A 24,383-nucleotide genomic window follows, 5' to 3' on the forward strand; every position below is an offset into this window, starting at 1 on the left:
TAAAATAAATATAGTTTATAGATAGTAGCTTCCCCTATCTATGAGCTCCCCCTTACTATGTGCACAAATGAGGAGAGTTCTCTCCCCCTTTGTCACCATCAAAATGGGGTAAAAAAATAAATAAACAAAAATGTATGTGAAATGCAACTAATCAAGCAAACAAATAAAACTTTCACATAGTGCATAAGCCCAAACCATTTCTTATGCGACAAAAATCATCTTCACCAAGAGGCTTGGTAAAGATATCCGCTAATTGAGATTTTGTGTCAACAAACACAAGGGATACATCTTGTCTCTCTACATGATCGCGTAAGAAATAATGGCGCACATCAATATGCTTGGTTATAGAATGCAAAACCGAATTTTTTGAAATATTGATAGCACTAGTGTTATCACAAAAGTTTTTTATATTTTAAAAATTCAAATCATAGTCAACTAAGCTTTGTTTCATCCACAAAACTTGGGCACAACATAAACCGACGGCAATGTATTCCGCTTCCATAGTGGACAATGCAACACAATTTTGTTTCTTGGAAGCCCAAGAAACAAGAGAATTTCCCAAGATTTAGCATGTTCCACTCGTACTCTTGCGATCTACCTTACATCCGGTAAAGTTGGCATCAGAAAAACCATATAAATCAAAAGAGGTGCTCTTTGGATAAAACAAACTAAGATTAATTGTTCCATGAACATATTTAATAATTCTGTTAACGGTAATCAAATGAGATGCTTTAGGAGAAGCTTGAAAACGTGCACATGCACACACACTAAACATGATATCGGGTCTACTAGCGGTGAGATAAAGAAGACTACCTATCATACATCGGTATAGTTTTTGGTCAACATCCTCATCACTATCATCCGCATCAAGCTTGACACTTGTACTCATCGGAGTTGGTGCATGCTTGGAGTTCTTCAAATTGAATTTCTTCACTAATTCTTTAGCATATTTGCTTTGAGAAATGAATATCCCATCCTTAGTTTGCTTGACTTGGAGTCCGAGTAAGAATGTGAGCTCTCCCATCATGCTCATCTCAAAGTGATCTTGCATAACCTTAAAAAATCCTCGCAAAGAGATTCATTAGTAGCACCGAAAATGATATCATCAACATATATTTGCACTAAAATAAAATCATTTTTCTTTTTTCTCACAAAAAAAGTATTATCAATTTTTTCTTTAGAGAAACCATTTCCAAGAAGAAAACTAGAGAGGCGAGCATACCAAGCTCTAGGAGCTTGTTTCAACCCATATAAAGCTTTTTAAACCCGGTAAACATGATTAGGAAAAACATGATCTATAAAACCGGGGGGTTGCTCAACATATACTTCCTCTTCTATAAAACCATTTAAAAAGGCACTTTTAACATCTATTTAAAACAATTTAAAATCTTTAAAGCTAGCAAAAGCCAAAACATCCTAATAGATTCTAACCTTGTAACCGGTACAAAGGTTTCATCATAGTCTATGCCCTCCTCTTGATTGTATCCTTGGGCAACCAAACGAGCTTTATTTCTAGTAACAATGCCATGTTCATCAAGTTTGTTTCTAAAAACCCATTTTGTTCCAATTACAATAGCATTGTTAGGTCTAGGAACTAATTTCCAAACATCATTTCTTCAAAAATTGTTTAGTTCATCATGCATAGCTAAAACCCAAAATTCATTATTTAAAGCGTCATTAACCTTCTTAGGTTCTAATTGAGATAGAAAAGCAACATTACCACACTCACTCAAAGCCTTTGAGCGAGTAACAACCCCTTGTGAATGACTCCCAATAATTTGCTCCTTTGGATGATTTGATACGAATTTCTATGCTTTGGGGAGTTCTTCTTGTACATGAGTGTTGGTGCTTTCCACATCTTTTTGTGCTTCTATTGAGGGTGTATTATTAAGTTGTAAATGTTCCAATCCTCCCTCAACATCATCATCATCTTTCCTAGACAAAATAACTTGTGAACCAATATTAGTCTCATCAAAAGTAACGTTTATAGATTCTTCAACAACAAGAGTTCGTTTGTTGAAGACCCTATAAGCCTTACTTCGATGTGCATACCCTAAGAAAATGCCAACATACAAGAGTTCGTTTGTTGAAGACCCTATAAGCCTTACTTCGATGTGCATACCCTAAGAAAATGCCAACATTAATTTTGGAATCAAATTTATCATGGTGATCTTTTATATTTAAAATAAAACATTTGCAACCAAAGATACGAAAATAACCAATAAATAGAGTTTTTCTATAAAATAGTTCATAAGGAGTTTTCTTAAGCTTTGGTCTAATCAAAACACAATTAAAAACAGGAAAAGCCATATTGACGGCTTCCGCCCAAAAATATTTAGGCAAATCAAAGGAGTTTAACATAGTTCATGCCATCTCTTGTATGGTTCGATTTTTCCGTTCCACAACACCATTTTGTTGTGGTGTTCTTGGAGCGGAAAACACATGAGTTATACCACGATGCGTACAAAAATCATAAAAAAAGATATTTTGAAATTCACCACCATAATCACTTCTTATTTTAACAACATTCAAATCTTTTTCATTTTTAATTCTCTTAACATGATTTGAAAACTCATCAAAACATTCATCTTTACTAGCAAGAAATATTGTCCATGTAAAACGAGAAAAATCATCAATGATAATAAAAACATAGTGTTTGCCTCCAAGAGAGGTAACACGCATAGGACCAAATAAATCAAGATGAAGTAATTGCAAAGGTTTAGAAGCTGATACCTCATTGATGGATTTGAAGGTAGACTTAGTTTGTTTACCTTTAGCACAATCTTCGCATATGGTATCTTTGATGAAATGTAAGTTTGGTAACCCTTTAACAAGATTCCTCTTGGATAATTTGGATATCAATTCCATGTTTGTATGTCCAAGCCTTTTATGCCAAATCTAAGGATTTTCATCAATTGCCGCAAGGCACTTCACATCTAATTCATTCATCTAAAAAATGTACACATTAGATTTTCGATTAGCAACAAAAACAATTTTTCCATTCATATTAATAATGCATTTGTCCGGTTTAAAAGAAACATCAAAACCTTTATCACTTAATTGGCTAATGCTAAGAAGATTATGATTCAAGCCATTAACTAAATAAACATCTTCTATAACGGGAAAGGGTGTCTTACCAATACATCCAATACCAATGATTTTACCTTTCTCTCCACCACCAAAGGAGACGCTACCTCCTTTAATCCTTGATAGGGTTGCAAATAGCTCTTTGTTGTCCGTCATATGATGAGAGCAACCACTATCAAGGTACCACATCTCTCTACGTCATTACCGTGATGTTCCCTACAAGAGATGAAGGTGTAGTAACTTTAGGTACCCAAATCTTGGGTCCTTGGTGGTTAGTAATCTTGGTACCTTTGGGTACCCATGTCATGCCATAAAAATCATGATTATCTTTGATCCTACAATGAGTAGAAATATGACCACGTTTCATGCAATATGTGCACATAAAATTTTTCTTGTGTGTAGGAGCATAAGATCTGTGAAATCTATTTCTACCATGGTGATGATGATTAGCATAAGCATGAGTGGGTCTAATCCTTGTTAGACCCTAGAGGGGGGGTGATTAGAGTCTTATGCTAATCTAATCCGATTTTATGCTAATTAAAACTAATTCATAAGTTATCCTAGCAAGTATGAAATACAACAAGATATGTAAGCTAGGATAAACAATATGAACAACAAAATATATCCTAACAAAGAGATATATACAATGTATGTGCAAGGATATAAAACTAATACAAGGTGATATATCCTACCAAAGAGATATACAATATGATATATACAAGGATATGTAAACTAACACAAGGGGTAAACCATATGAACTAGATAGTGGATCATATAAATAATGAGCTATGGACAATGGCGACATAAGATAAATGCAAAAGCAAATACGCCAAAGACAAACTCAAACAAGCAATATGATCACGGAGTTCGGACCTTCCGTCCTACGTCTCCGCTCCCCACTCCTGGGGAGAAATCCACTATCACAACCGGGTTTTCTACGTTCACCCGAATAACGTTTACACCTCACAGTATCGGTTTTCAACGCTCACCGATCAACGTCACTCCTCACAATCGGTTTTCTAGTTCACCGAAAACTTCACAACACACTCGGTTTCTAGCTCACCGAAAACCTAACAATCTCACAATGTAACAAATATAAATTGTTCTCTAATATGGATGAGAACACAATAAAAGCCCACACTCAATGTTACAACTCTCACAACCCTAATATATTATGAATGCAAATACAATAAGCTCAAGTGGGTGTGTGTAAACAATGAGTGAAATCAAAATCAAAACTAAACTCAATTAAAATCTAGCATATAGAAATTATAAACAAAATAATAAATTGTAAAACTCTTTTTAAAACTCTCTTAAACATCCATGAGAAACAATGAAAGTTGAGGGCTTTTTATAGCCTCTTAAATCAGCCACAAACTCCCAAAAATCGAAAATATCAAAAACTAGCCGTTACTAGCCGTTATAGGCTGAAAAGACCAAAATACCCCTAAATTCAGCATTCTGGAAATTTATGTATCTGGTTTTGTAAAATCAATTAAAAATAGTAAATCAATTCCAAAACTTGTGAAATTTTTATGTAAGGTTATAGACACGTAGAAGAACATGTTAGAGAAAGAATTTCGGAAAAATCATTTCTCATTTGAGAGAAATAAATGTTTGAACACAGATATACAGTTTCTAAAAATCTGCTGACATACACGATTTTGTAAAATCAATTGGGCATAGTAAATCAACTCCAAAAATGGTAAAATTTTGAGGGAAGTTTCTAAACATTTAGATATTAAAAGAAAGAATTTATTAAATATCACTTCCCATTTATGAAAACTCATCTGTTTTGTAAAAACATGCACGAGCATGCACGAACCAAAAACATGATTTTGTAAATTCAATTAAACGTAACAAATCAATTTCAAACTTGATGAAACTTTGGGAAATGTTTGAAAATGTGATTTTGAACATGTTACAAAAAAGAATTTTCTAATTTGCATTTCCCAATTGTGGAATCTTATTATTTTGCAAAATCACATAAGTATGGACTTGTAAAAGCTTGATCTTGACAAAATGAGTTTAAACAAAGTTTTGAAAACTTTCCAATAGATTTATAAACTTGATAAAAGATATAAAATAATATCGTTAAGTCTATAATCCAAAACGACGATAAACCAAACCAAACGTGTGTGTGTGATATTGAGCTTGAAGTATTAACACACATAATATAAGCCCTAAACTAATTTACCCAAGCTTGATTGGTAATAAGCTCGACTTGGTAATCTCGCGGATGAAGCTTGAACTTGATCTTTAACTTTGAATTGCAAGGCTTCACTCTACTATTCCGTCAACCTCCATTGGATATGATCGTTGAAGCTCTATTCCATCCATCCTCCAACACGTTGTTTGTCTATAATAAATAAGAAAACACAAATACTAGACAAACACTATTAGTGGTAAATTGTTTGTTAAACATCATCAAAACAAGAAGGCCAACAATCCTACCACTCTCAATTTCTAGTCTTTCAATCTTAGATCTTAATTGTTTGTTTTCAAAATCAAGATCCCCTAACAATTCATCTTTTAATGCAAGAGAGGTTTGTAGTTGTTCTAGTTGGGCATCACAAGAAGCATGAAACTTTTTAAAGGAAGAAAATTCTTTTGACATCCTTTTAAACTTAACATTCAATTATTCTATAGCCATAGCTAGATCACATTGCATATAAAAGGATTCACTTTCGGTGTCGGAAACTAACTCCTTTTCATAGGCCATGAAGCAAATGTTAGGATCATGAAGAGCAAGTTTAGCTCCTTCTTCATTGCTATCCGAATCACTTGGTTCGGATTCTTTTCATCCGGCATACATGGCTTTCTTCTTCTTGTACTTCATGTATTTCTCCTTGAGTTTGGGGAAATCCTTGGCGATATGACCCGGTTCATTGCATTCAAAAAATTTGTTGTTAGATCGGGGATTAAACTTCTTGTTCATTTTAATGAGTCTAGAAATTCTTCTAGAGAGGTGAGCCCGAGCCGCAACAGGCTTTATAGTATCTGATCGATTTGGTAATACCAATTTCAGAAGCAGAGACTAGTACACTTAAGGAGCGAGTAACGAGCCAGATTTTACTTTCTGAAGTTTCACCACCAATTGTACCAGCCGTACCAATTAGAGAGGTAATACTGACGATTTCACCATCACCATAACCAACTGTTGATAGTGCCATAGAGTAGGAGGATTGGCTCTGTAAAAATAAGAAAAATATCAAACACTGAGAGCACTATAGTTTCAGGGCACACCGGATTCATGTGTAGCTTATAAATAGAAGGAATATGTAAAAATTTCTTAACGTTGACTCAGTACCAAAGAAGAAGTTAGATGTATTCAGCATAGAGGATATCATTAGAGGATAGCACCAACTTCAGTTTATGCCGAAGCAGTGAATGTTAATTTCATAGGAGGATTTCACCTACTACTTCGATAAGTAGCTAGAACTAGCCCGGTTAGAATAGAGAGACATACCGATAGTTAATTATGAAAGCAGGACTGTCCGGAGACAAGGGCAAGGATAAGAAACCTTTTGTAAGACTTAGAAGACTCCACATCGAGGCAAGAATTTTCAATGCCAGCAGTAGAGACTAGGACACGATCAGCAGCAAAACCGTGATTAGGGTCAGCAGTCGCAGGGTCGCTGTTACGGCCAACAGCAGATGATTAAGACACCGCCAACCGGTTCGTGAATTGAAAGGTTGGTAGGCCAGATTCGTGCCATTCAAGAGATTCCTAAGGGATAAATAGTCTCGTATTTCCACCGCCAACAGTTTAGCAGTCATCAGCAACAGGCAGAGTCTATGCAGTCATACCATGTGATCAAGGTGCGAGCGGATCTATAGTAGAAGGTACTTTCTTAGTGAACTCTTTTCTAGATTGGATCTTGTTCGATTCCGGAGCTTCCCATTCTTTTATATCTCACGCTTTTATGGATAGGTTTCAATTAGTCGCACATCCCTTAGATGTACCGCTATCCATTTCTACTCCTTTAGGGGAGGTATCTCTATTAGGGAGCGTATATAGGAGATGTGTTATCAGCTTAGATGAGTCCGAGTTTATTGTAGATCTAATCGTTTTGTGGATGTCAGATTTCAATGTTATTCTTGGTATGGATTGGTTATCATCTTACCATGTTAGCATTGACTGTTTTGCAAAAGCAGTCATTTTGCAAGCGTCCGATGGGTCTGAGTTGATTGTAACGACCTCACAGGGAAACTAGTTTGCGAAGTTATTTCTGGCATATATTGAGGAGGTGATGCTGAGAGATCGGAGTGCTGAGTTATGTGAGACTAGAGTCATGTCAGATTTTTAGGATGTCTTTCAGGACATACCGGGGTTACCTCCTATGTGAGAGATTGAATTCTGTATCGAGTTGTAGCTAGGCACAACACCGATATCTCGAGCTCCCTATCGTATGGCACATGCTTAGATGAGGAAGTTACAGACTCAGCTAGACGAGTTGTTGTCTCAGGGTTTTATTCATCGGAGTCATTCTCCATAGGGAGCGCCGGTTATTTTCGTGAAGAAGAAGGATGACAGTACGCGTCTTTGTATAGATTATCGAGAGTTGAACAAGGTCACTATTCGGAATAGGTATCCATTACTGAGGATTGATGACTTGTTCGACCAGCAATAGGGAGCGTAGCACTTCTTAAAGATTGATCTTCATTCTGGCTATCATCAGTTGCGGGTTCGGGAGATAGATATTACCAAGTCCGTCTTTCTGACTCATTATGGGTCCTTCGAGTTTCTTATCATGCCGTTTGGGCTAACCAATACACCCGCGGTATTCATAGACTTGATGAACCTGGTTTTTCGTCCATATTTGGACCAGTTCATGATAATATTTATCAATGACATCCTTATATATTCAAGATCAGAGGCAGAGCATGAGTAGCATCTTTGATTAGCATTACAGATTTTGCGGCTGCATCAGCTATATGCCAAATTCAGCAAGTGCGAGTTTTGGCTATCTAATGTTAGATTTCTAGGCCACATAATCGACAAAGAGGGCATTGCAGTGGATCCAGCTAAGGTTACGACCATACTTGATTAGGAGCCGTCGCCAACAGTCATAGAGATTCGTAGCTTTTTGGGTTTGGCCGACTATTACAGGAAGTTCATTAAGGACTTCTCAAAGATAGCCATGCCACTTACACGCCTTACAAAAAAGGGTATACCTTTTGTTTGGGGCACGGAGTGCCATGAGGCCTTTAAAACTTTAAAGGCTAAGTTAACTACAGCACCAGTTTTGACCATCCCGAGCAGTGAGAAGACCTTTGTTGTCTACATGGATACATCGTTAGTGGGTTTAGGAGGTATTTTGATGTAGACCCAGAGAGTGGTAGCATATATTTCGTGTCAGTTGAGGACGCATGATAAAAATTATCCCACACGTGACTTGGAAATAGCTCCAGTAGTTTTTGCACTGAAGACATAGAGACATTACCTATATACAGTGCAGTTCGAGCTATTCACGGATCATCAAAATTTAAAATATCTCTTCTCTCAGAAAGAGCTAAATCAGAGATAATGGAGATGGGTTGAATTTATTAAGGATTACGAGTTCGCGATTCATTACAATCTAACGAAGAAGAACGTCGTAACAGACGCTTTGAGTAGGAAGAGTCGTCATCGGATTTCGGCTTTGAGGTATTCGTTGTATCGAGATCTTTACACATTTAACCAGTTCAACTTTAGACCAGAGATAGATGGGAACAGCGCATTTTTTAGAGCTTTGTCCGTGCAATCATCTTGGAGTGATAGAGTGGTTAGAGCTCAGCTAGAGGACACTTGGATTTAAACCCGAAAGGGGGAGATTTCTAAAGAGCCCAATGCTAATTAGACCGTTGGAGCAGATGGAGGACTTTGAATAAAAGACCGACTAGTGATGCCGGAAAATCCACAACTGAAGAAGAAACTTATTCAATGAGGCGCATCGTACTAGGTACATAGTGCATCCAAGCACAACGAAAATGTACAAGGACCTGAAGAGACACTTTTGATGGAGCGACATACGTGGTGAGATTATGGAGTATGTGGTAAGTGTTTTACCTACCTGCAAGTGAAGACAGAATATCAGAGGCCAGCAGGAACCCTACAGTCTTTACCCATTCCGGAGAGGAAATGAGTAGATATTTCTTTGCACTTTATTGTAGGATTGCCGAAATCGAAGAAGGGGAACAATTCAGTTTGGGTAATAGTGAATTAGTTGACGAAGTCAGCACATTTCTGGAGAAGCTTCTAGAACTCTTTCGGTAGCCAGTTATCTTACTCTAGTGTATTTCACCCGCAGATGGATGGACAGACGGAGAAAGTGAACCAGATATTAGAGGACATGTTGAGAGCGTGCGTTATTGATTTTCAAGGTAGTTGGGAGGACCATATCTCTGATTAAGTTTGCCTATAATAATAGCTATCAAGGGACTATTGGCATAACACCGTATGTAGCATTGTATGGGAGGCCTTGCGGATCACCTATTTGTTAGACAGAACCAGAAGACAGTCTATTGCTTGGACCGGAGCTTGTTAGACAAACTACAGAGAAGGTAGCAGTCATTCGAGAGCGCATTCTTACAGCGTAAAGTTGTCAGAAAAGTTATGCAGACCGGAGGCAACAACCATTAGAATTCTAGGTTGGAGATTATGTTTTGTTAAAAGTATCACCAATGAAGGGTGTACAATATTTTGGTAGACGGGGCAAGCTTGCCCCGAGGTACATTGGTCCGTTCTTGATGTCAAGCATACACGATATTTTCTATGTTTCTATGCTTAAGAAGCATTTACGTGATGAGGAGGAGAAGCGAGTGTTGGACGCACCGGAGGTCGAGATTCATGATGATTTGACTGTGATTGAGATTCTGGTATGCAATCTTGCCAAGGAGGACAATAAGCTTAGAACTAAGGTGATACCCTTAGTTAAAGTTTAGTGGAATCGGAGAGGAACTTAGGAGACTTCAGAGGAGCATGAGGATGATATGTGTCGCGACTACCCACACATGTTTGAACATGTAAATTAAAATTTCAGTATGATTTGTTTATGATTTATGGTTATCTGTATGGTCATGTTTATACTTAACGCTAGAATGATGATACTAGAACTTAGCTCCTAAGTATTTGGAACACACGGTATATATATGGGGGTTCCTAGTTTGGATTTTTCACCCGACGTACTTATTCCATTTAGTTAGGGGTTAACTGGGAGTATTTGCATTTTAGATCGTTAAGTATAGATATCAATGATGATTTTTGGGGGCACGAATATGTTATGCCGTAACTACCCGCACCTGTTTGAGCAAGTGGGTTGATTGATTTTGATTGATATTTATAGATTGTTTATATGGTTATATTCATATTTAACAATAGAATGGAGGTATTGACACTTAACTCTTAATCATTCGGAACACATGATATACATATGTGGGGGTTCCTTATTTGGATTTTTTGCCTGACGTACTAGTCCCGTCTAGTTAGGGGTTAAGTGGGAATATTGACATTCTAGATTGTTAAGTATAAATATTTTTAAGTTTCATATCTGGAGATTAATGGTACGAGATGTGTATATGAGAGTTTCCTTATCTGGATTATTCCCTTAACATGCTTTTCTGATATTATTAATCTCTAGGATACGATTGTGGAATTTCGGGGACGAAATTCTTTTTAAGGGGGAAGAATGTAAAACCATAAAAATTAAAATATTATGTGCAAAATAATAATAAATATGTTATATGGTGAAAATATAACATATTTTAATGTTTGAGTATGATATAAGAATTGATTTGAGATTAATTCAATGTATATTTGTGAATATATGAGTGCAAATGCACAAAACATGTACGAAGAGAAATCTGAAAAAATGACCAATTAAGAGTTTATATATTTTACACACCGATGCAGTTTGAATCTGGAAAAAGCAAAAGACCAAAGTTGTAGGTCTCTTCAACAGATTTCCAACAAATCTTAAATCACTTCATTCCAAGCTCTTATGAGAAAGTTACAACTAAAATACCGAAAGTTATTTTCCTAGTCAGACAAGGTTTTCTGGTTGAGGTCAAACGGGTTTATTTCGGGTTTGCATATATATATATATATATATATATATATACACACACACACACACACATACACACACACACACATGTATTTTCATGAAAGTTATTATTTTTTTATCAGAGTTTCAAACTCTAGCATACCCTCTTCCTCTTTCTCAAACCCTAGCCCTGAGATTTTGGGAGCGTATTGTGAGGGCGAGAAGCGAGGAAAAGGTGAGATCTACGACGTTTGGCGATGAGGAGTCGTTTCACATTAGTTTCAGAGGCTTGCACATGTGATAAGGCAAGATCATCTGCATCCAAACCCATCCCTATAGTATTTAATGATTATAAAAGTATTTAATCAATGTTTTCATGCTTAAGTCTTAACCTAATATGAAAAAGATAAGATTTTTGATGATAAATCTTAACCCAATGCTAGATCATTAGCTTTTCCTAATTGTTTATGATAGTAACGTGATCATGATCATTAGGGGTGATTAAATATTTAATTTTTTAAACTTGATAATTATGTTTAACTCATGTGTTAACCCTAATTTTGTTGTCTAATTGAATTATAAAGAGGTTTAGTTTTTGTTTTCATCATAGATTGTAGAAAACTGACATGTGTAATTTTTAACTGAAAATTTGAGATATCATATAAACTCCAAACTGAGAAAAACCAGTATCAAATAAAAGCTTTGTGAATCTAGTTTTCAAAACAGAAAACTATTCTTAAAAAAAATTTGTCTAGAGAGATATGCTTAATTTACTAATGATATGTTCTGCAAAAAACTACAGATATACTGATTTGAAATAATTGATATATTATGTGAAGGTTTCTTTGAGTTGTCATGTTAATTAATCATGCTTAAACCTTAGGTTTGTGATATACCTAAATATGATAAATATATTTAAATAAAATTTACCTCTGTTCATGAGTAGTTTTTATCATGTGTTGATAATCACTTTGTTTACATATGAGATAATTGAAGAAATTGTTTAATTAGGATGTTAAACCCTAGTTTGGAAGATATAATAATTTAATTTGATGATTCGGATAATTTTTGTTGCATATACCAAGTGTAAAATCTCGCTTTAATATCATGATATATACAATTGATGTAAGCACTGTTTGTGCACGAAAGAATATGTGTCTTGACAGAGTAGTCGACTAATAAGTTTAGTAGTCGGCTACTGGTGCCCAGTTGAGTATAACAGAAACTGTGTGTTTGTAGAGTAGTCGACTAATATTCCTAATAGTCGACTATTGATACTAATATATATTATTACAAAGTTTGGATGGCTCAGTATAGTCGACTACTTAGCCTAGTAGTCGATTACTAAGGCTGTTACCTGAATTTTTGTTTTGCATCTGTTTGAGATATGTTTGTGGGTTTCGAGCCACACTTCTTTATATGTAAATTCACAAATAGTGTAGTACTACACACATGAGTATGCTAAAAGGAATTATAATGGGTTTTGACCCAATTACTTTGAGAAGGAGTTTAGTACATATTATACACATACATTCTGGATATCCATCTTGCTAGTTCTAATGACATCCTTTGTTTTTTTCATGCTAAGTTGCTATTTCTTGGTTCCTCGTTAGTTCAAGCTCCTATCCCATCAGTTCTAACTTGTATCCCACCAGTTCTAGCCCATATCTTACTAGTTCTAATGACAGCCCTTGTTTTTTCATGCTAAATTATTAATTATAGATTCCACGTTAGTTCTAGCTCCTATCCCACCAGTTCTAACTTGTATCCCACCAGTTCTAGCCCACATCTTACTAGTTCTAATGACAGCCCTTGTTTTTTTCATGCGAAGTTGCTATTTCTGGGTTCCTCGTTAGTTCTAGCTCCTATCCCACCAGTTCTAACTTGTATCCCACCAGTTCTAGCCTACATCTTGCTAGTTCTAATGACATCCTTTGTTTTTTTCATGCTAAGTTGCTATTTCTTGGTTCCTCATTAGTTCTAGCTCCTATCCCACCAGTCCTAACTTGTATCCCACCAGTTCTAGCCCACATCTTACTAGTTCTAATGACAGCCCTTGTTTTTTCATACTAAATTGTTAATTATAGGTTCCACGTTAGTTCTAGCTCCTATCCCACTAGTTCTAACTTGTATCCCACCAGTTCTAGCCCACATCTTGCTAGTTCTAATGACAGCCCTTGTTTTTTTCATGCTAAGTTGCTATTTCTTGGTTCCTCGTTAGTTCTAGCTCCTATCCCAATAGTTCTAACTTGTATTCCACCAGTTCTAGACCACATCTTGCTAGTTCTAATGACATCCCTTGTTTTTTTCATGCTAAGTTGCTATTTCTTGGTTCCTCGTTAGTTCTAGCTCCTATCCCACCAGTTCTAACTTGTATCCCACCAGTTCTAGCCCACATCTTGCTAGTTCTAATGACAGCCCTTATTTTTTTTCATGCTAAATTGTTATTTCTGGGTTCCTCGTTAGTTCTAACTCCTATCCCACCAGTTCTAGCTTGTATTCCACTAGTTCTAGCCCACATCTTGCTAGTTCTAATGACAGCCCTTGTTTTTTTTCATGCTAAATTGTTATTTCTTGATTCCACGTTAGTTCTAGCTCCTATCCCACCAGTTCTAACTTGTATCCCACCAGTTCTAGCCCACATCTTGTTAGTTCTAATGAAAGCCCTTGTTTTTTTCATGCTAAGTTGCTATTTCTTGGTTCCTTGTTAGTTCTAGCTCCTATCCCACCAGTTCTAACTTGTATCCCACCAGTTCTAGCCCACATCTTGCTAGTTCTAATGACAGCCCTTGTTTTTTTCATGCTAAGTTGTTATTTCTGGGTTCCTCGTTAGTTCTAACTCCTATCCCACCAGTTCTAGCTTGTATCCCACCAGTTCTAGCCCACATCTTGCTAGTTCTAATGACAACCCTTGTTTTTTTCATGCTAAATTGTTATTTCTTGGTTCCCTGTTAGTTCTAGCTCCTATCCCACCAGTTCTAACTTGTATCCCACCAGTTCTAGCCCACATCTTGCTAGTTCTAATGAAAGCCCTTGTTTTTTTCATGCTAAGTTGCTATTTCTTGGTTCCTCGTTAGTTCTAGCTCCTATCCCACCAGTTCTAACTTGTATCCTACCAGTTCTAGCCCACATCTTGCTAGTTCTAATGAAAGCCCTTGTTTTTTCATGCTAAGTTGCTATTTCTTGGTTCCTCGTTAATTCTAGCTCCTATCCCACCAGTTCTAACTTGTATCCCACCAGTTCTAGTCCACATCTTGCTAGTTCTAATGACAGCCCTTATTTTTTTCATGCTAAGTTGCTATTTCTTGGTTCCTCGTTAGTTCTAGCTCCTACCCAACTAGTTTTAACTTGTATCCTACCAGTTCTAGCCCACATCTTGCTAGTTCTAATGACAGCCCTTGTTTTTTTCTTGCTAAATTGTTATTTCTTGGTTTCACGTTAGTTCTAGCTCCTATCCCACCAGTTCTAACTTGTATCCCACCAGTTTTAGCCCACATCTTGCTAGTTCTAAACCCTGCCCTCTTTTTTTACATGCTAAGTTGTTAATTCTGGGTTCCACGTTAGTTCTATCTCACTAGTTCTAGCTTGTATACAGCCAGTTCTAGCCCACAACTTGCTAGTTCTAAAACCAGCCTTCGTATTTTACCTGCGCAGTTTTTATTTTTGCTGTCGTGTTATTTCTAGGATAGTCAATGTTTGTTCTAGCTGCTGTGGTTTTAGTTCTTGATGCTGTCGTGTCTGTTCTATCTTAGCCATTGTCAGATCTATTTGTTCTCGTATAGTTCTAATACTTACATCATTTTTGCTAGTGGAGATGATGCTAGTTCTCATCACACATGAGAATACTTTCAACATTAAACAAAACGTACTAGTTTGTAAATATACAAGCAAAATAGTTAACAACATATCAAGTACTTAGTCAGCAATAGATTCATTACATGTTTTACGGTTGTGACCTTCCACATGACATCGAGAGTGTAAACTGTTCTGTTGTTGATACGCCTGGTCTTATTTCTCCCTTTCCTTTTGTTTTTTTATGGTGGTAGGATCTGTATCTCCTCCCGTGGTACGCTACGCTTCTCGTAATCGGGGATGGGGTAGAGGATTGGCTCGTAGCTCTTTTTAAAAGCTTCAACCGTCATAAACCAGTCACAGAATTGGTAAACATCCCTCTTCATAAACATAATGGTTGCACATGCATGTTTGCAAGGGATACGGGTTACATCCCACGCGCGACACGTGCATGTTTTATTGTCAAAATCCACTTTACAAGTTTTATGGGATTGTACCTCAAATAATCTTGTATGAGACTGACGCACATTCAATGGACGCCCATTTTCCATGTTCTCGTTGAGAACAAGTTCAGCTTTGGGACAAAGAAATCCATTCCAACTTTCAGCCATTAATCGTCGCTCATTCATGCGAACCATAATCTGTTTACGTATGTGTTCTACGAGTTGTAGTATCCGTAGAAGCCTAGCCTCATGTATCCATTTGTTGAATGACTCTGCAACATTTGATGTAACGTGACCATATCTGGAACATAACAGGGAATTCATCAAAAATACTGAGTTAGAGTTCATGTCAGTTCTAGGTGAGTAGTTCTTAGTGAAAGCTTCAACCGTGATAGTTCTAGATGGTACACAGTTAGATCTAACTCCAGCTAACTGGGTTATTACCCATGTTCTATTACAAGTGTTGGGTATATCGCCTATGTTAGTTCCGACTAGGTTATAGTTAGTTCCAGTGTATGCATTCATGTCTAATTTAGTTAGGCAAACAACTAACTGAAATAAGAAATGACATAGCTTATAAATTACCTAATTCCGGGGAAAAATGCGTTAGCCCAGTTCTCTGGAGCGTAGTTCATGACAATATTGTAGGCTCGTTCGTTCGCCAGTGTAATGTCCTCCACATAGTCATTCCATTCTGCTTTAGTATATTTGTAACAAGCAGATTGCAAAAGGTTGCCCAAAATCCGAGTATCCTTTGCCTTGAAACCCAAATCCCGCAACTTTGTCCTGAAATTCTCAACTAGATGCAGAACACATCTAGAGTGTATAGCATCCGGAAAATATTCTCTGACTGCTTCTCTGATCCCCTTATCCGCATCAGATATTATAACTAGCTTGTGTGGAGGGTTGTATGGATCTGGCCTTTCATAGAGAATAGACCATAAACCTATAAATATTTGTAGTTAACATATTTGAAGTTAGAGTTAACAACGAAATATTTGTAGTCAACATATTTGAAGTTAGAGTTAACAACGAATGAGTTAGAACTAGCATGAATTCTAGTAGAACTAACATTACCCGAACTAACCTTGTAAGAACCAATTCCAGTTTACAGTATTTTCCTGATCGCAGATGCAATAGGCTAATGGAAATATCCCCTGATTTCCATCGTATGCAACGGCGCTGAGGAGTATACCTTTGAAACGATCTTTCAGAAATGTACCATCCAAAAATATAAGTGGTCTACAACCGTTCAAAAACCCATTTATGCAGGCAGCATAACAGATGAATAGCTTTGAAAACCTCCCCTCATTTTGTTCAACATGAATGTAGCTACCTGGGTTTGTCTTCTTAACCTCTTCTACATACCTAGACCATTGGAGATTATATGTTAGGATCAACATAAATGAAATTAGTGTCTATATTATAGATATTATCTTCTTTTACCATCGTAATTGATCGTAGGACTCATGGGCATCACCATATAGTTGCTCTTGTGCTCTTTCTTTACCCCACCATATCTTGCTATAATCGACCCTAAGCCCATACGAAGTTAGTAACTCCTTTTGTACGTCGATAGGTCGTAAATCTGGTCGGACCTTTAACGTGGGTAATACTTGGGTCGCAATGAATTGTCGTGACGCCCTAAATTGACCTGCATTATTGCCAAAATTCCCACATGTGTGGTTGTCCACGAAGGTTTTGATTTCAAGTCTGTTCTTATTTTGTGATGGAGAGGCAAATAACATCTACGGGCAATTTTGGGCTTCCTTGAACCTACAAAAGACTCGAATACGCTTCGGTTCATTCTTAGCAAACAAGTACTCAAATTTTTTGGCCATGGAATAGTATAGTAAAGCCAATCTTAATTCCTTCGCACTCTCAAACCGTTGTCCCTCACCGGTTAAAGCAGTGTGCCACCAAGCAAGAATCCTCTCTGATCTGCTAATCATGTCATCAATCATCGGAACATTATCTCCAGAAGGATTATCATTGGGGATCCTATCTGAAACACATGTGGGCGTCGACAACGGCGGGCCACCCTCTATGCTTTTTGAGTTCATGCTGCTGGTAGCGCTGCAAATTTAAAAAACATGAACAAATGATCATAAACTATACAATAGAAACATCAACAAATAACACAAATAAGGATTCTACAAAAAAACATCAACTGCTTGTGTTATAACTATCGTGGAATCCAATTGAACTAACAAGATTTCATTTAGAACTAACATGAAAACGTTTAGACCGAACATGAAGTCACTTGGAACTAACATGTTGGACCTAACACAGTTTGAACTAGATCTCATAGCAAATCGATTAGCACTAACAATAAGTCTATTGGAACTAACAACTAATAGATTATACTTAACAATAAATCTATTAGAACCGACATTAACTGATATTACATGAATTAACGTAGTACCTAGAATTAACAACTTAGCATGAAAAAAAATCGGCTGGGTTTAGAACTAGCAAGTTGTGGGCTAGAACTGGCTGTATACAAGCTAGAACTAGTGGGATAGAAGCTAGAACTAACGTAATAGCTAGATTTAACAAGTTTTCATTTAAAAACGTTGGCTGGGATTAGAACTAGCAAGTTGTGGGCTAGAACTAGCAAGTTGTGGGCTAGAACTGGTTGTATACAAGCTAGAACTAGTGAGATAGAAGCTAGAACTAACGTAGAAGCTAGAATTTACAAGTTTGCATTAAAAACACGGGCTGGGTATAGAACTAGCAAGTTGTGGGCTAGAACTGGCTGTATACAAGCTAGAACTAGGGTAATAGAAGCTAGAACTAACGTAGAAGCGAGAATTATTAAGTTTGAATTAAAAAACGAGGGTTGGGTTTATAACTACAAGTTCTGGGCTAGAACTAACAAATCTATTAGAATCCGAGCTATAATCCAATGAACTAACATTAACTGATATTACATGAATATTGTTCTTAGCATCAAAAAAATCCTTGCCCCTACATGTCATCTCGAACTTGAACGGCGCTGTGGACTTTTGAAGAATCCTCTTTTTCCTTGAAAGCTTGCATGTGAACCTCCTTTAATCCTCTGTTATGGCAATGCTCCACCATAGACGACAGATCCCCCTCGTTCTCAATAGGAAATTTGAAGCTTCCATTCGTTTCATCTTTGAATGACAAACTTAATGATTCATATGGAAGATCTAACCTATCTGACACATCAAATTTTAGATCAAGAATGGTGGTTGAAGTGTTAATCTTCATGAATACTGCTCTATCACCCGAAGCTACGATGCAGGTGATGTCCTTTTCAGCCATTATGAAGTGGAGGGAAGAGTAATGGAGAGAATTTTGGTCTGAGGAAAAGTAATGGAGAGAATTTGGGTCTGAGGAAGAGTAATGGAAGAGTAATGGATAACTAGATATTTATTGCTCATGATAGACTGAAAAAGGGGGGAAATTTCCCTCCATTTCTTATAGTAGTTTGCATTTAATGGGATGTGACGAAGAGAGGTGACGAAGCGTCTGGGGAAGAAGGAGAAGGGCAAAGTTGGGTTTTTTTAAAATATAATGCCTCTGGCTGTATACAGCTGACGTGGAGGGCCCTAGAAATATTAGAGGCTGCTTTTTGGGGCTTATACACAAGGGGGAAAATACAAGGGGCCTCGTCACATGGTTTTTTAGCTTTTGGGGCCCTGACACATTTTTCCCTATATATAAAGAAGGGATGATATACGCTAAAAAATGATAAAATGAGGCGGTGTAATTGTGATAGGTCCAATAAGCTATTTGGAATAATGATCAGTTTTGCTCTTTCGTGATTTGCAATCATCATGATATATATGCAAACATGTTTATTTATTAATCTTTCTCCACCTTCCTTTTTCTCTCCGTTTCTTTTCTTCGACCACAGCTATGGACACGCGCCGCCGTTCTATTTTCAACAAAACCAAACACTAGATGCTAACTGCGATTTTGACTTGCTCAGTCGTGATCATTGCTTGTAAATAAGTTGTTTCCTCTCAAACACCACAAATATTGAGAAAATTACCGAATTCTCCCCCAAGGGAATTCTTTATCAACTCGTTGATAATGGTTCTCGACTCAAATTTTCTAATCTTCTGCAGATGAGCTCTTCTCAATTTCATCTCATGATGACTGGACTAGGAAAATACATAGCTTAGTCCGACTCATGTTACATTTCATAGCCTCTGTCTCTGAATCCTTAAGTACTCATCAATATCCTTCCTCTTACACCCGTCAACAGTCACAATTCATAAGTGTTATGAGATGGCTACAGTAAGCCATCCTCATTTTGCGACTCATCTAAATATGTTAATAAGAGTAAGCCATCAAAACAACCCAAATAGATAAAAACGCACAAATAATCTCGTTGCACTCTTCGTTCAAGAAAAGGCTGGGTAAAAAATGTTAAACGAGACTATGTTCAACAATGTTTAATCCTATCTTCATAAATAAGCCTGACCTACCACTAGGCCTGTCCAAAAAGCCCCCCAGCCCGGACAAGGCCCGGAGCCGGCCTGGGCCCGAAAATCCAAGCCTGATCGGGTTCCGGGCCGGTACGGCCTACCTCAGCGGCGCCCGCTAGGCGCCCCGGCCCGGAACAGCGCCGGTGCCGGGCAAAAATCCGGGCCGGGCAGCCGGAGCCAGTGGCAACGGTCACCTATGGTGGGTGACCATTGCCAAAATAGGCCGGGCCGGTGCCCGGCCCGCCAGTAACGGTCACAAAAAGTGACCGTTGTGGCCAAAAATGCCGGCCCGGCCATAACGGTCAAAAACGGCCTTTTGACCGTTTTGTCCCTAAAAACGGTCAAAATGGCTATTTTGTGAGGTTATTTTGGTCATTTATTTAGGGGGCTGGCTCTATAAATAGAGGGGGGTTTTTATTTGTTTTCTTCACACCAAAACTCATCTACTTCTCTCTTATACTCTTATACTCTCTTATACTTTCTAATCCTTTCATCAAATGGCTTCCGGATCTGATTATGAAGAGCAAAACCTATCTCCCGATCTTAAAATGAGTCCTCCTACTGGGTCTACTCCTACCGATGTTAATCCCGAATCCGGTGACGACGAATCTGCACCAAGAGCTCCTAAAAGGCCAAGATCCGATGTGTAGAATTTTTACGAGAAGATCGATGTCACGCCCCGCTTCCTAAAATACCAGGGAATCAGAACGTGAACAAGCCCGCGACGTATTAGACTGAGGAGAAATAAGTACTCGACCTCTTCTGCTCAATCTAATACGCTAAGCGTCGAGCAAATATAAAGCGAAGGCACAGGTCCCCGAGCACAGTGGCGAGAATATAATAAACAACTCAGAATAAAATAATATACATATCACGACTGAAATATCATCCCAGACATAATATCCGGGCCAAACATACCCTTATACAAAACTATCTGAATGAAATACTAGAAAAATATAAAATACAATGATCCGACAGAAAATAAAAGTACTAAAAAGTAAGCTAAGACCATCGAACAACTAAAGGGAATAACTAAGCTTCGGCTTCTTCTTCTACTACGTCTGCAAGGCACTCCTGCTGAGAATCCTCTGGCTCCTGATGATCTCCCAGCTGAACCTGTTCTTCCTCTAAGTCTGACGTACACCAGAGAAAACAGGTGTACGTCAGCGTGTATGGCACACGGCAAGACCCCACAAAACAAATAGAGCGAACGAAAACCCAAGCAGAAAACGATACGATAACAGAAATGACAAAAGAACGTGCAACTGGAAATCTGACAAAATCAACATGCGAAAACACTACTAAAATATGATAAATATAAAGCATCTAAAATCGATCAGGTAACGAGATCATGCAGCTAGCGATCAGTCTAATCATCCAACTATTAACGTCATACAACTAGATAGAATTAATACTTAAAAATCTACAACAAGAGACGTAGTACGTCGAGCGAAATAATCCAAACAAGGAAACCCTCATGTATAAACCATATGTCTCAAATTGTAGATCATTAAATATTAACCCCAATCTATGTATGAAAAGAAACACAACTAGCCTATATCTCACAAGAAATCATACCTAGCCAAAAAACAAAGTCATGTAACTAGTCATTCTATAACAGGTCACTGGTCACATCTCACACAGAGTCAACGCTCCTGTCATCGAATACTGACTGTTCACAAATCCCCTACGTGCATCCAATCCCGCTACACATGCGGCCAGAGGACTACACGTAAACTCATTTCCGCCTGGTCCGAACTTCAAACAGAACTCGAGTGACGAAATAAATTCCCACTGACCAAAATGATGTACACACTTCACTTTAGCCCTACAAACCAACCCCAGTGGCAACACCAACCACTGACGCGAGCCTGGAAGATACATCAACAGCCTTATCCGATCACATGAACATTAACTTCCCCATCCCAACTCTTCTCGTTTTTCTAAATCAACCATAATCCTCATTGAAACTCGGGTTCACCACCTAAAACTCAGTCAACTCACTCACACATGTCACTAAGTCTGTTTATGACGCACGAGGCCATTAAGTCATGAACTACTAAGGGTTTTCAAACACAACCAGGAACAATCAATGCAACTAATCATGTGCAATAATATCATAGCATATCAGATAATCAAGATTAAGAATTATAAATCATAAACATAGTCTACATAATTTAGAAATATTTCCTTTTCTAAAATAATTTCTTTTAAAATTATCATAATTTTTGTCAAATGATTTCGTTCTCAAATAAATTCTTTTTAATTAATATAATTATCCAGAAATGATTCCGCTACCGAAATAAATTCTTTTAATTCATATAATTATTCTAAAATAATATTTTCTCAAAATAGTTGAACAATTTAAAATAACTTGTTTTTTTAAACTAAATTATTTTAAATCATCTATTTTAATAATTATTCAAAACCAACTCATTTTTTTAAATAATCTCTTTTCTCATCATAATAATTCAAAAACATCTCAAAATAACCACTTTTACACAAAATAATTATTCCTTTAAATTAATTATCCTAATATCATTATTAATATCAACCATCAACAAACCCACGCAGTTATCAAAATCTTCATACTATAGCATAATCAAATCACAGTCTAATCGAAGCATTAATTCATAATATATCTAAAAATTGGAAATACGAGGCAACAGTAAAAGGGATCTTGCCTCGGGTAAGTCGAACGAGTCGACGTCGACGATGCGAGCCTACAGCGGGGCGGTTCTTCCACTGGATGTGCGTTGACATATCGTCGAACAGGTGGCGTGCGATGGAGGAGACGGGGCGGATGGTTTGGGCAGCGAACTGGTCGGAGGATCTGTGCACCGGGGCTTGGTCGGAGCGTTGCGTCACGGCGGAAGGGAGGCGAAGCTAGGTGTTGAGAAGGTGGAGGGGAGGCGAGCTCGTCGACGTGGTGGGACTCATGGGCGCGGCAAGGGGCGACTGTGGGTTTCAGAGGGAGGAGCTCGAGCTGGGTGATAGCGATCTGAAAGAGGGGGGCCAAGGCGGTCGGAGGCGCAGGGGGCCCTAAGGGGTTGAAGGTGGCCGGAGGTCAAGCTTTGGGCTGGTGATGGCGGACGCGGGTGATGGGCTGAGATGATGAGAAGAGAGAAAGAGAGGAGGAAGAGGAAGAAGAAGGCTGCGCGGATTTTGGGAGGAGGAGGAGAAGAGATTTATATATAGTATTATATTATATTACTACTACACTGGGCCGCCGGGCAGGCGTTAGATACTAGGACTCACATAAGTAGTATGTATATATATATATATATATATAGTATATTAGGGTTTAGGGTTAAGGTTTAAAACAAAAATAATTAGAATAAATAATTATGGAAATTTAAAAATTAAACTAATTATATAATAATTATCTACAAATAAAAACATACATGTTGTGCTAATACAACAGTTGATACGAAATAGTCGAAATATACACATATTGTACAATTAAACGAGAATAATTAATAATAAAAATATATTTACTTACATTTAAAATCAAATAATTATGGGATAATTATCTATACAGTAAAACGTACTAGTCGTACTAATACGACCGGTAATATGCAACAGTAGAAATAATACAACAAATTATACAAATAATACGTAATTAATAATACAACGTATTATACGAAAATATTCGTAATAATAATAATAATACCACGTATTATTCAAAATGATACCTAATAGTATCGGTAACACAACGGATAAATTCCAGAAATATTTACTGCACTAAATAAATTTATAAATATTTAAATCATTTAAATAAATATAAAACTTAGACTTCAAATCATAGAAAAATCTAGAAATTCGAGGAAAATATAAATACTCTTTCAAAAATAATAATTAAATATTTAAAAATACTAGAAATTTATTTTAACTAATATCAAAATTTCACGGTCCTTACAATCGACGTCACCAAGGATGAACACGGTAGGATCCTCACTCAGAAGGCTAAGTGTGTGTTGTGCGGCAAGATTTTTCAAGCTCATCATAAGAGCGGCACCAACTACCTCAAACGCCAGTTAGATAAACATAACAAAGGCTAGACTCCTCAAGGTGATATCCGACAATCTATGATTTCTTAATCCTCCTCTTCTAGTAGTCTCGGTAGTTGGAACTATGACGCTGCCAGAGCCAGGAAATGCGTAATCAGGTTTATCATTCTTAAAAATATTCCTTTTAAATTAGTAGAAGATGATGAATTTGAAGATATGTTTAGAGATGGTTTTTATCCTGCATTTAAAAAATTTTCTCGTCAAACCTGTCAACGTGATATTTTAAAATATTATCAGGAGGAATAAGGAAAAATAATTTCTTATTTTAAAAATTTAAACTGTAAATTTTCTTTAACTTCTGATATTTGGAAATCTAGAGCACAAACTGGATATTTATGTATCACAGCACACTAGATTGATGAAAATTAGCAAATGTTTAAAAGAGTTGTTTCGTTTATTGCAATAGAAGAGTCACATACTGGTATTAATGTTGCAAATTTAATAATTGAAGAACTTATGAAATTAAAAATTTCAGAAAGAATATTTTCTCTTTCACTAGAT

General features: G+C 37.2%; 1 protein-coding gene across 1 annotated transcript; it reads right to left on the bottom strand.

Annotated features, from left to right (window-relative positions):
- On the bottom strand, positions 6,048-17,097 carry LOC109835308. The gene is made up of 5 exons (XM_020403290.1): positions 16,796-17,097; positions 16,437-16,717; positions 15,935-16,295; positions 15,404-15,650; positions 6,048-6,278 (listed from the first exon to the last, which is right to left on the bottom strand). The coding sequence occupies exons 1-5, from the start codon at positions 17,095-17,097 to the stop codon at positions 6,048-6,050; spliced, it is 1,422 nt and encodes a 473-aa protein (XP_020258879.1).

Source organism: Asparagus officinalis, chromosome 3, assembly GCF_001876935.1.
Source record: "Asparagus officinalis chromosome 3, Aspof.V1, whole genome shotgun sequence".
Lineage (NCBI taxonomy): Eukaryota > Viridiplantae > Streptophyta > Magnoliopsida > Asparagales > Asparagaceae > Asparagus > Asparagus officinalis.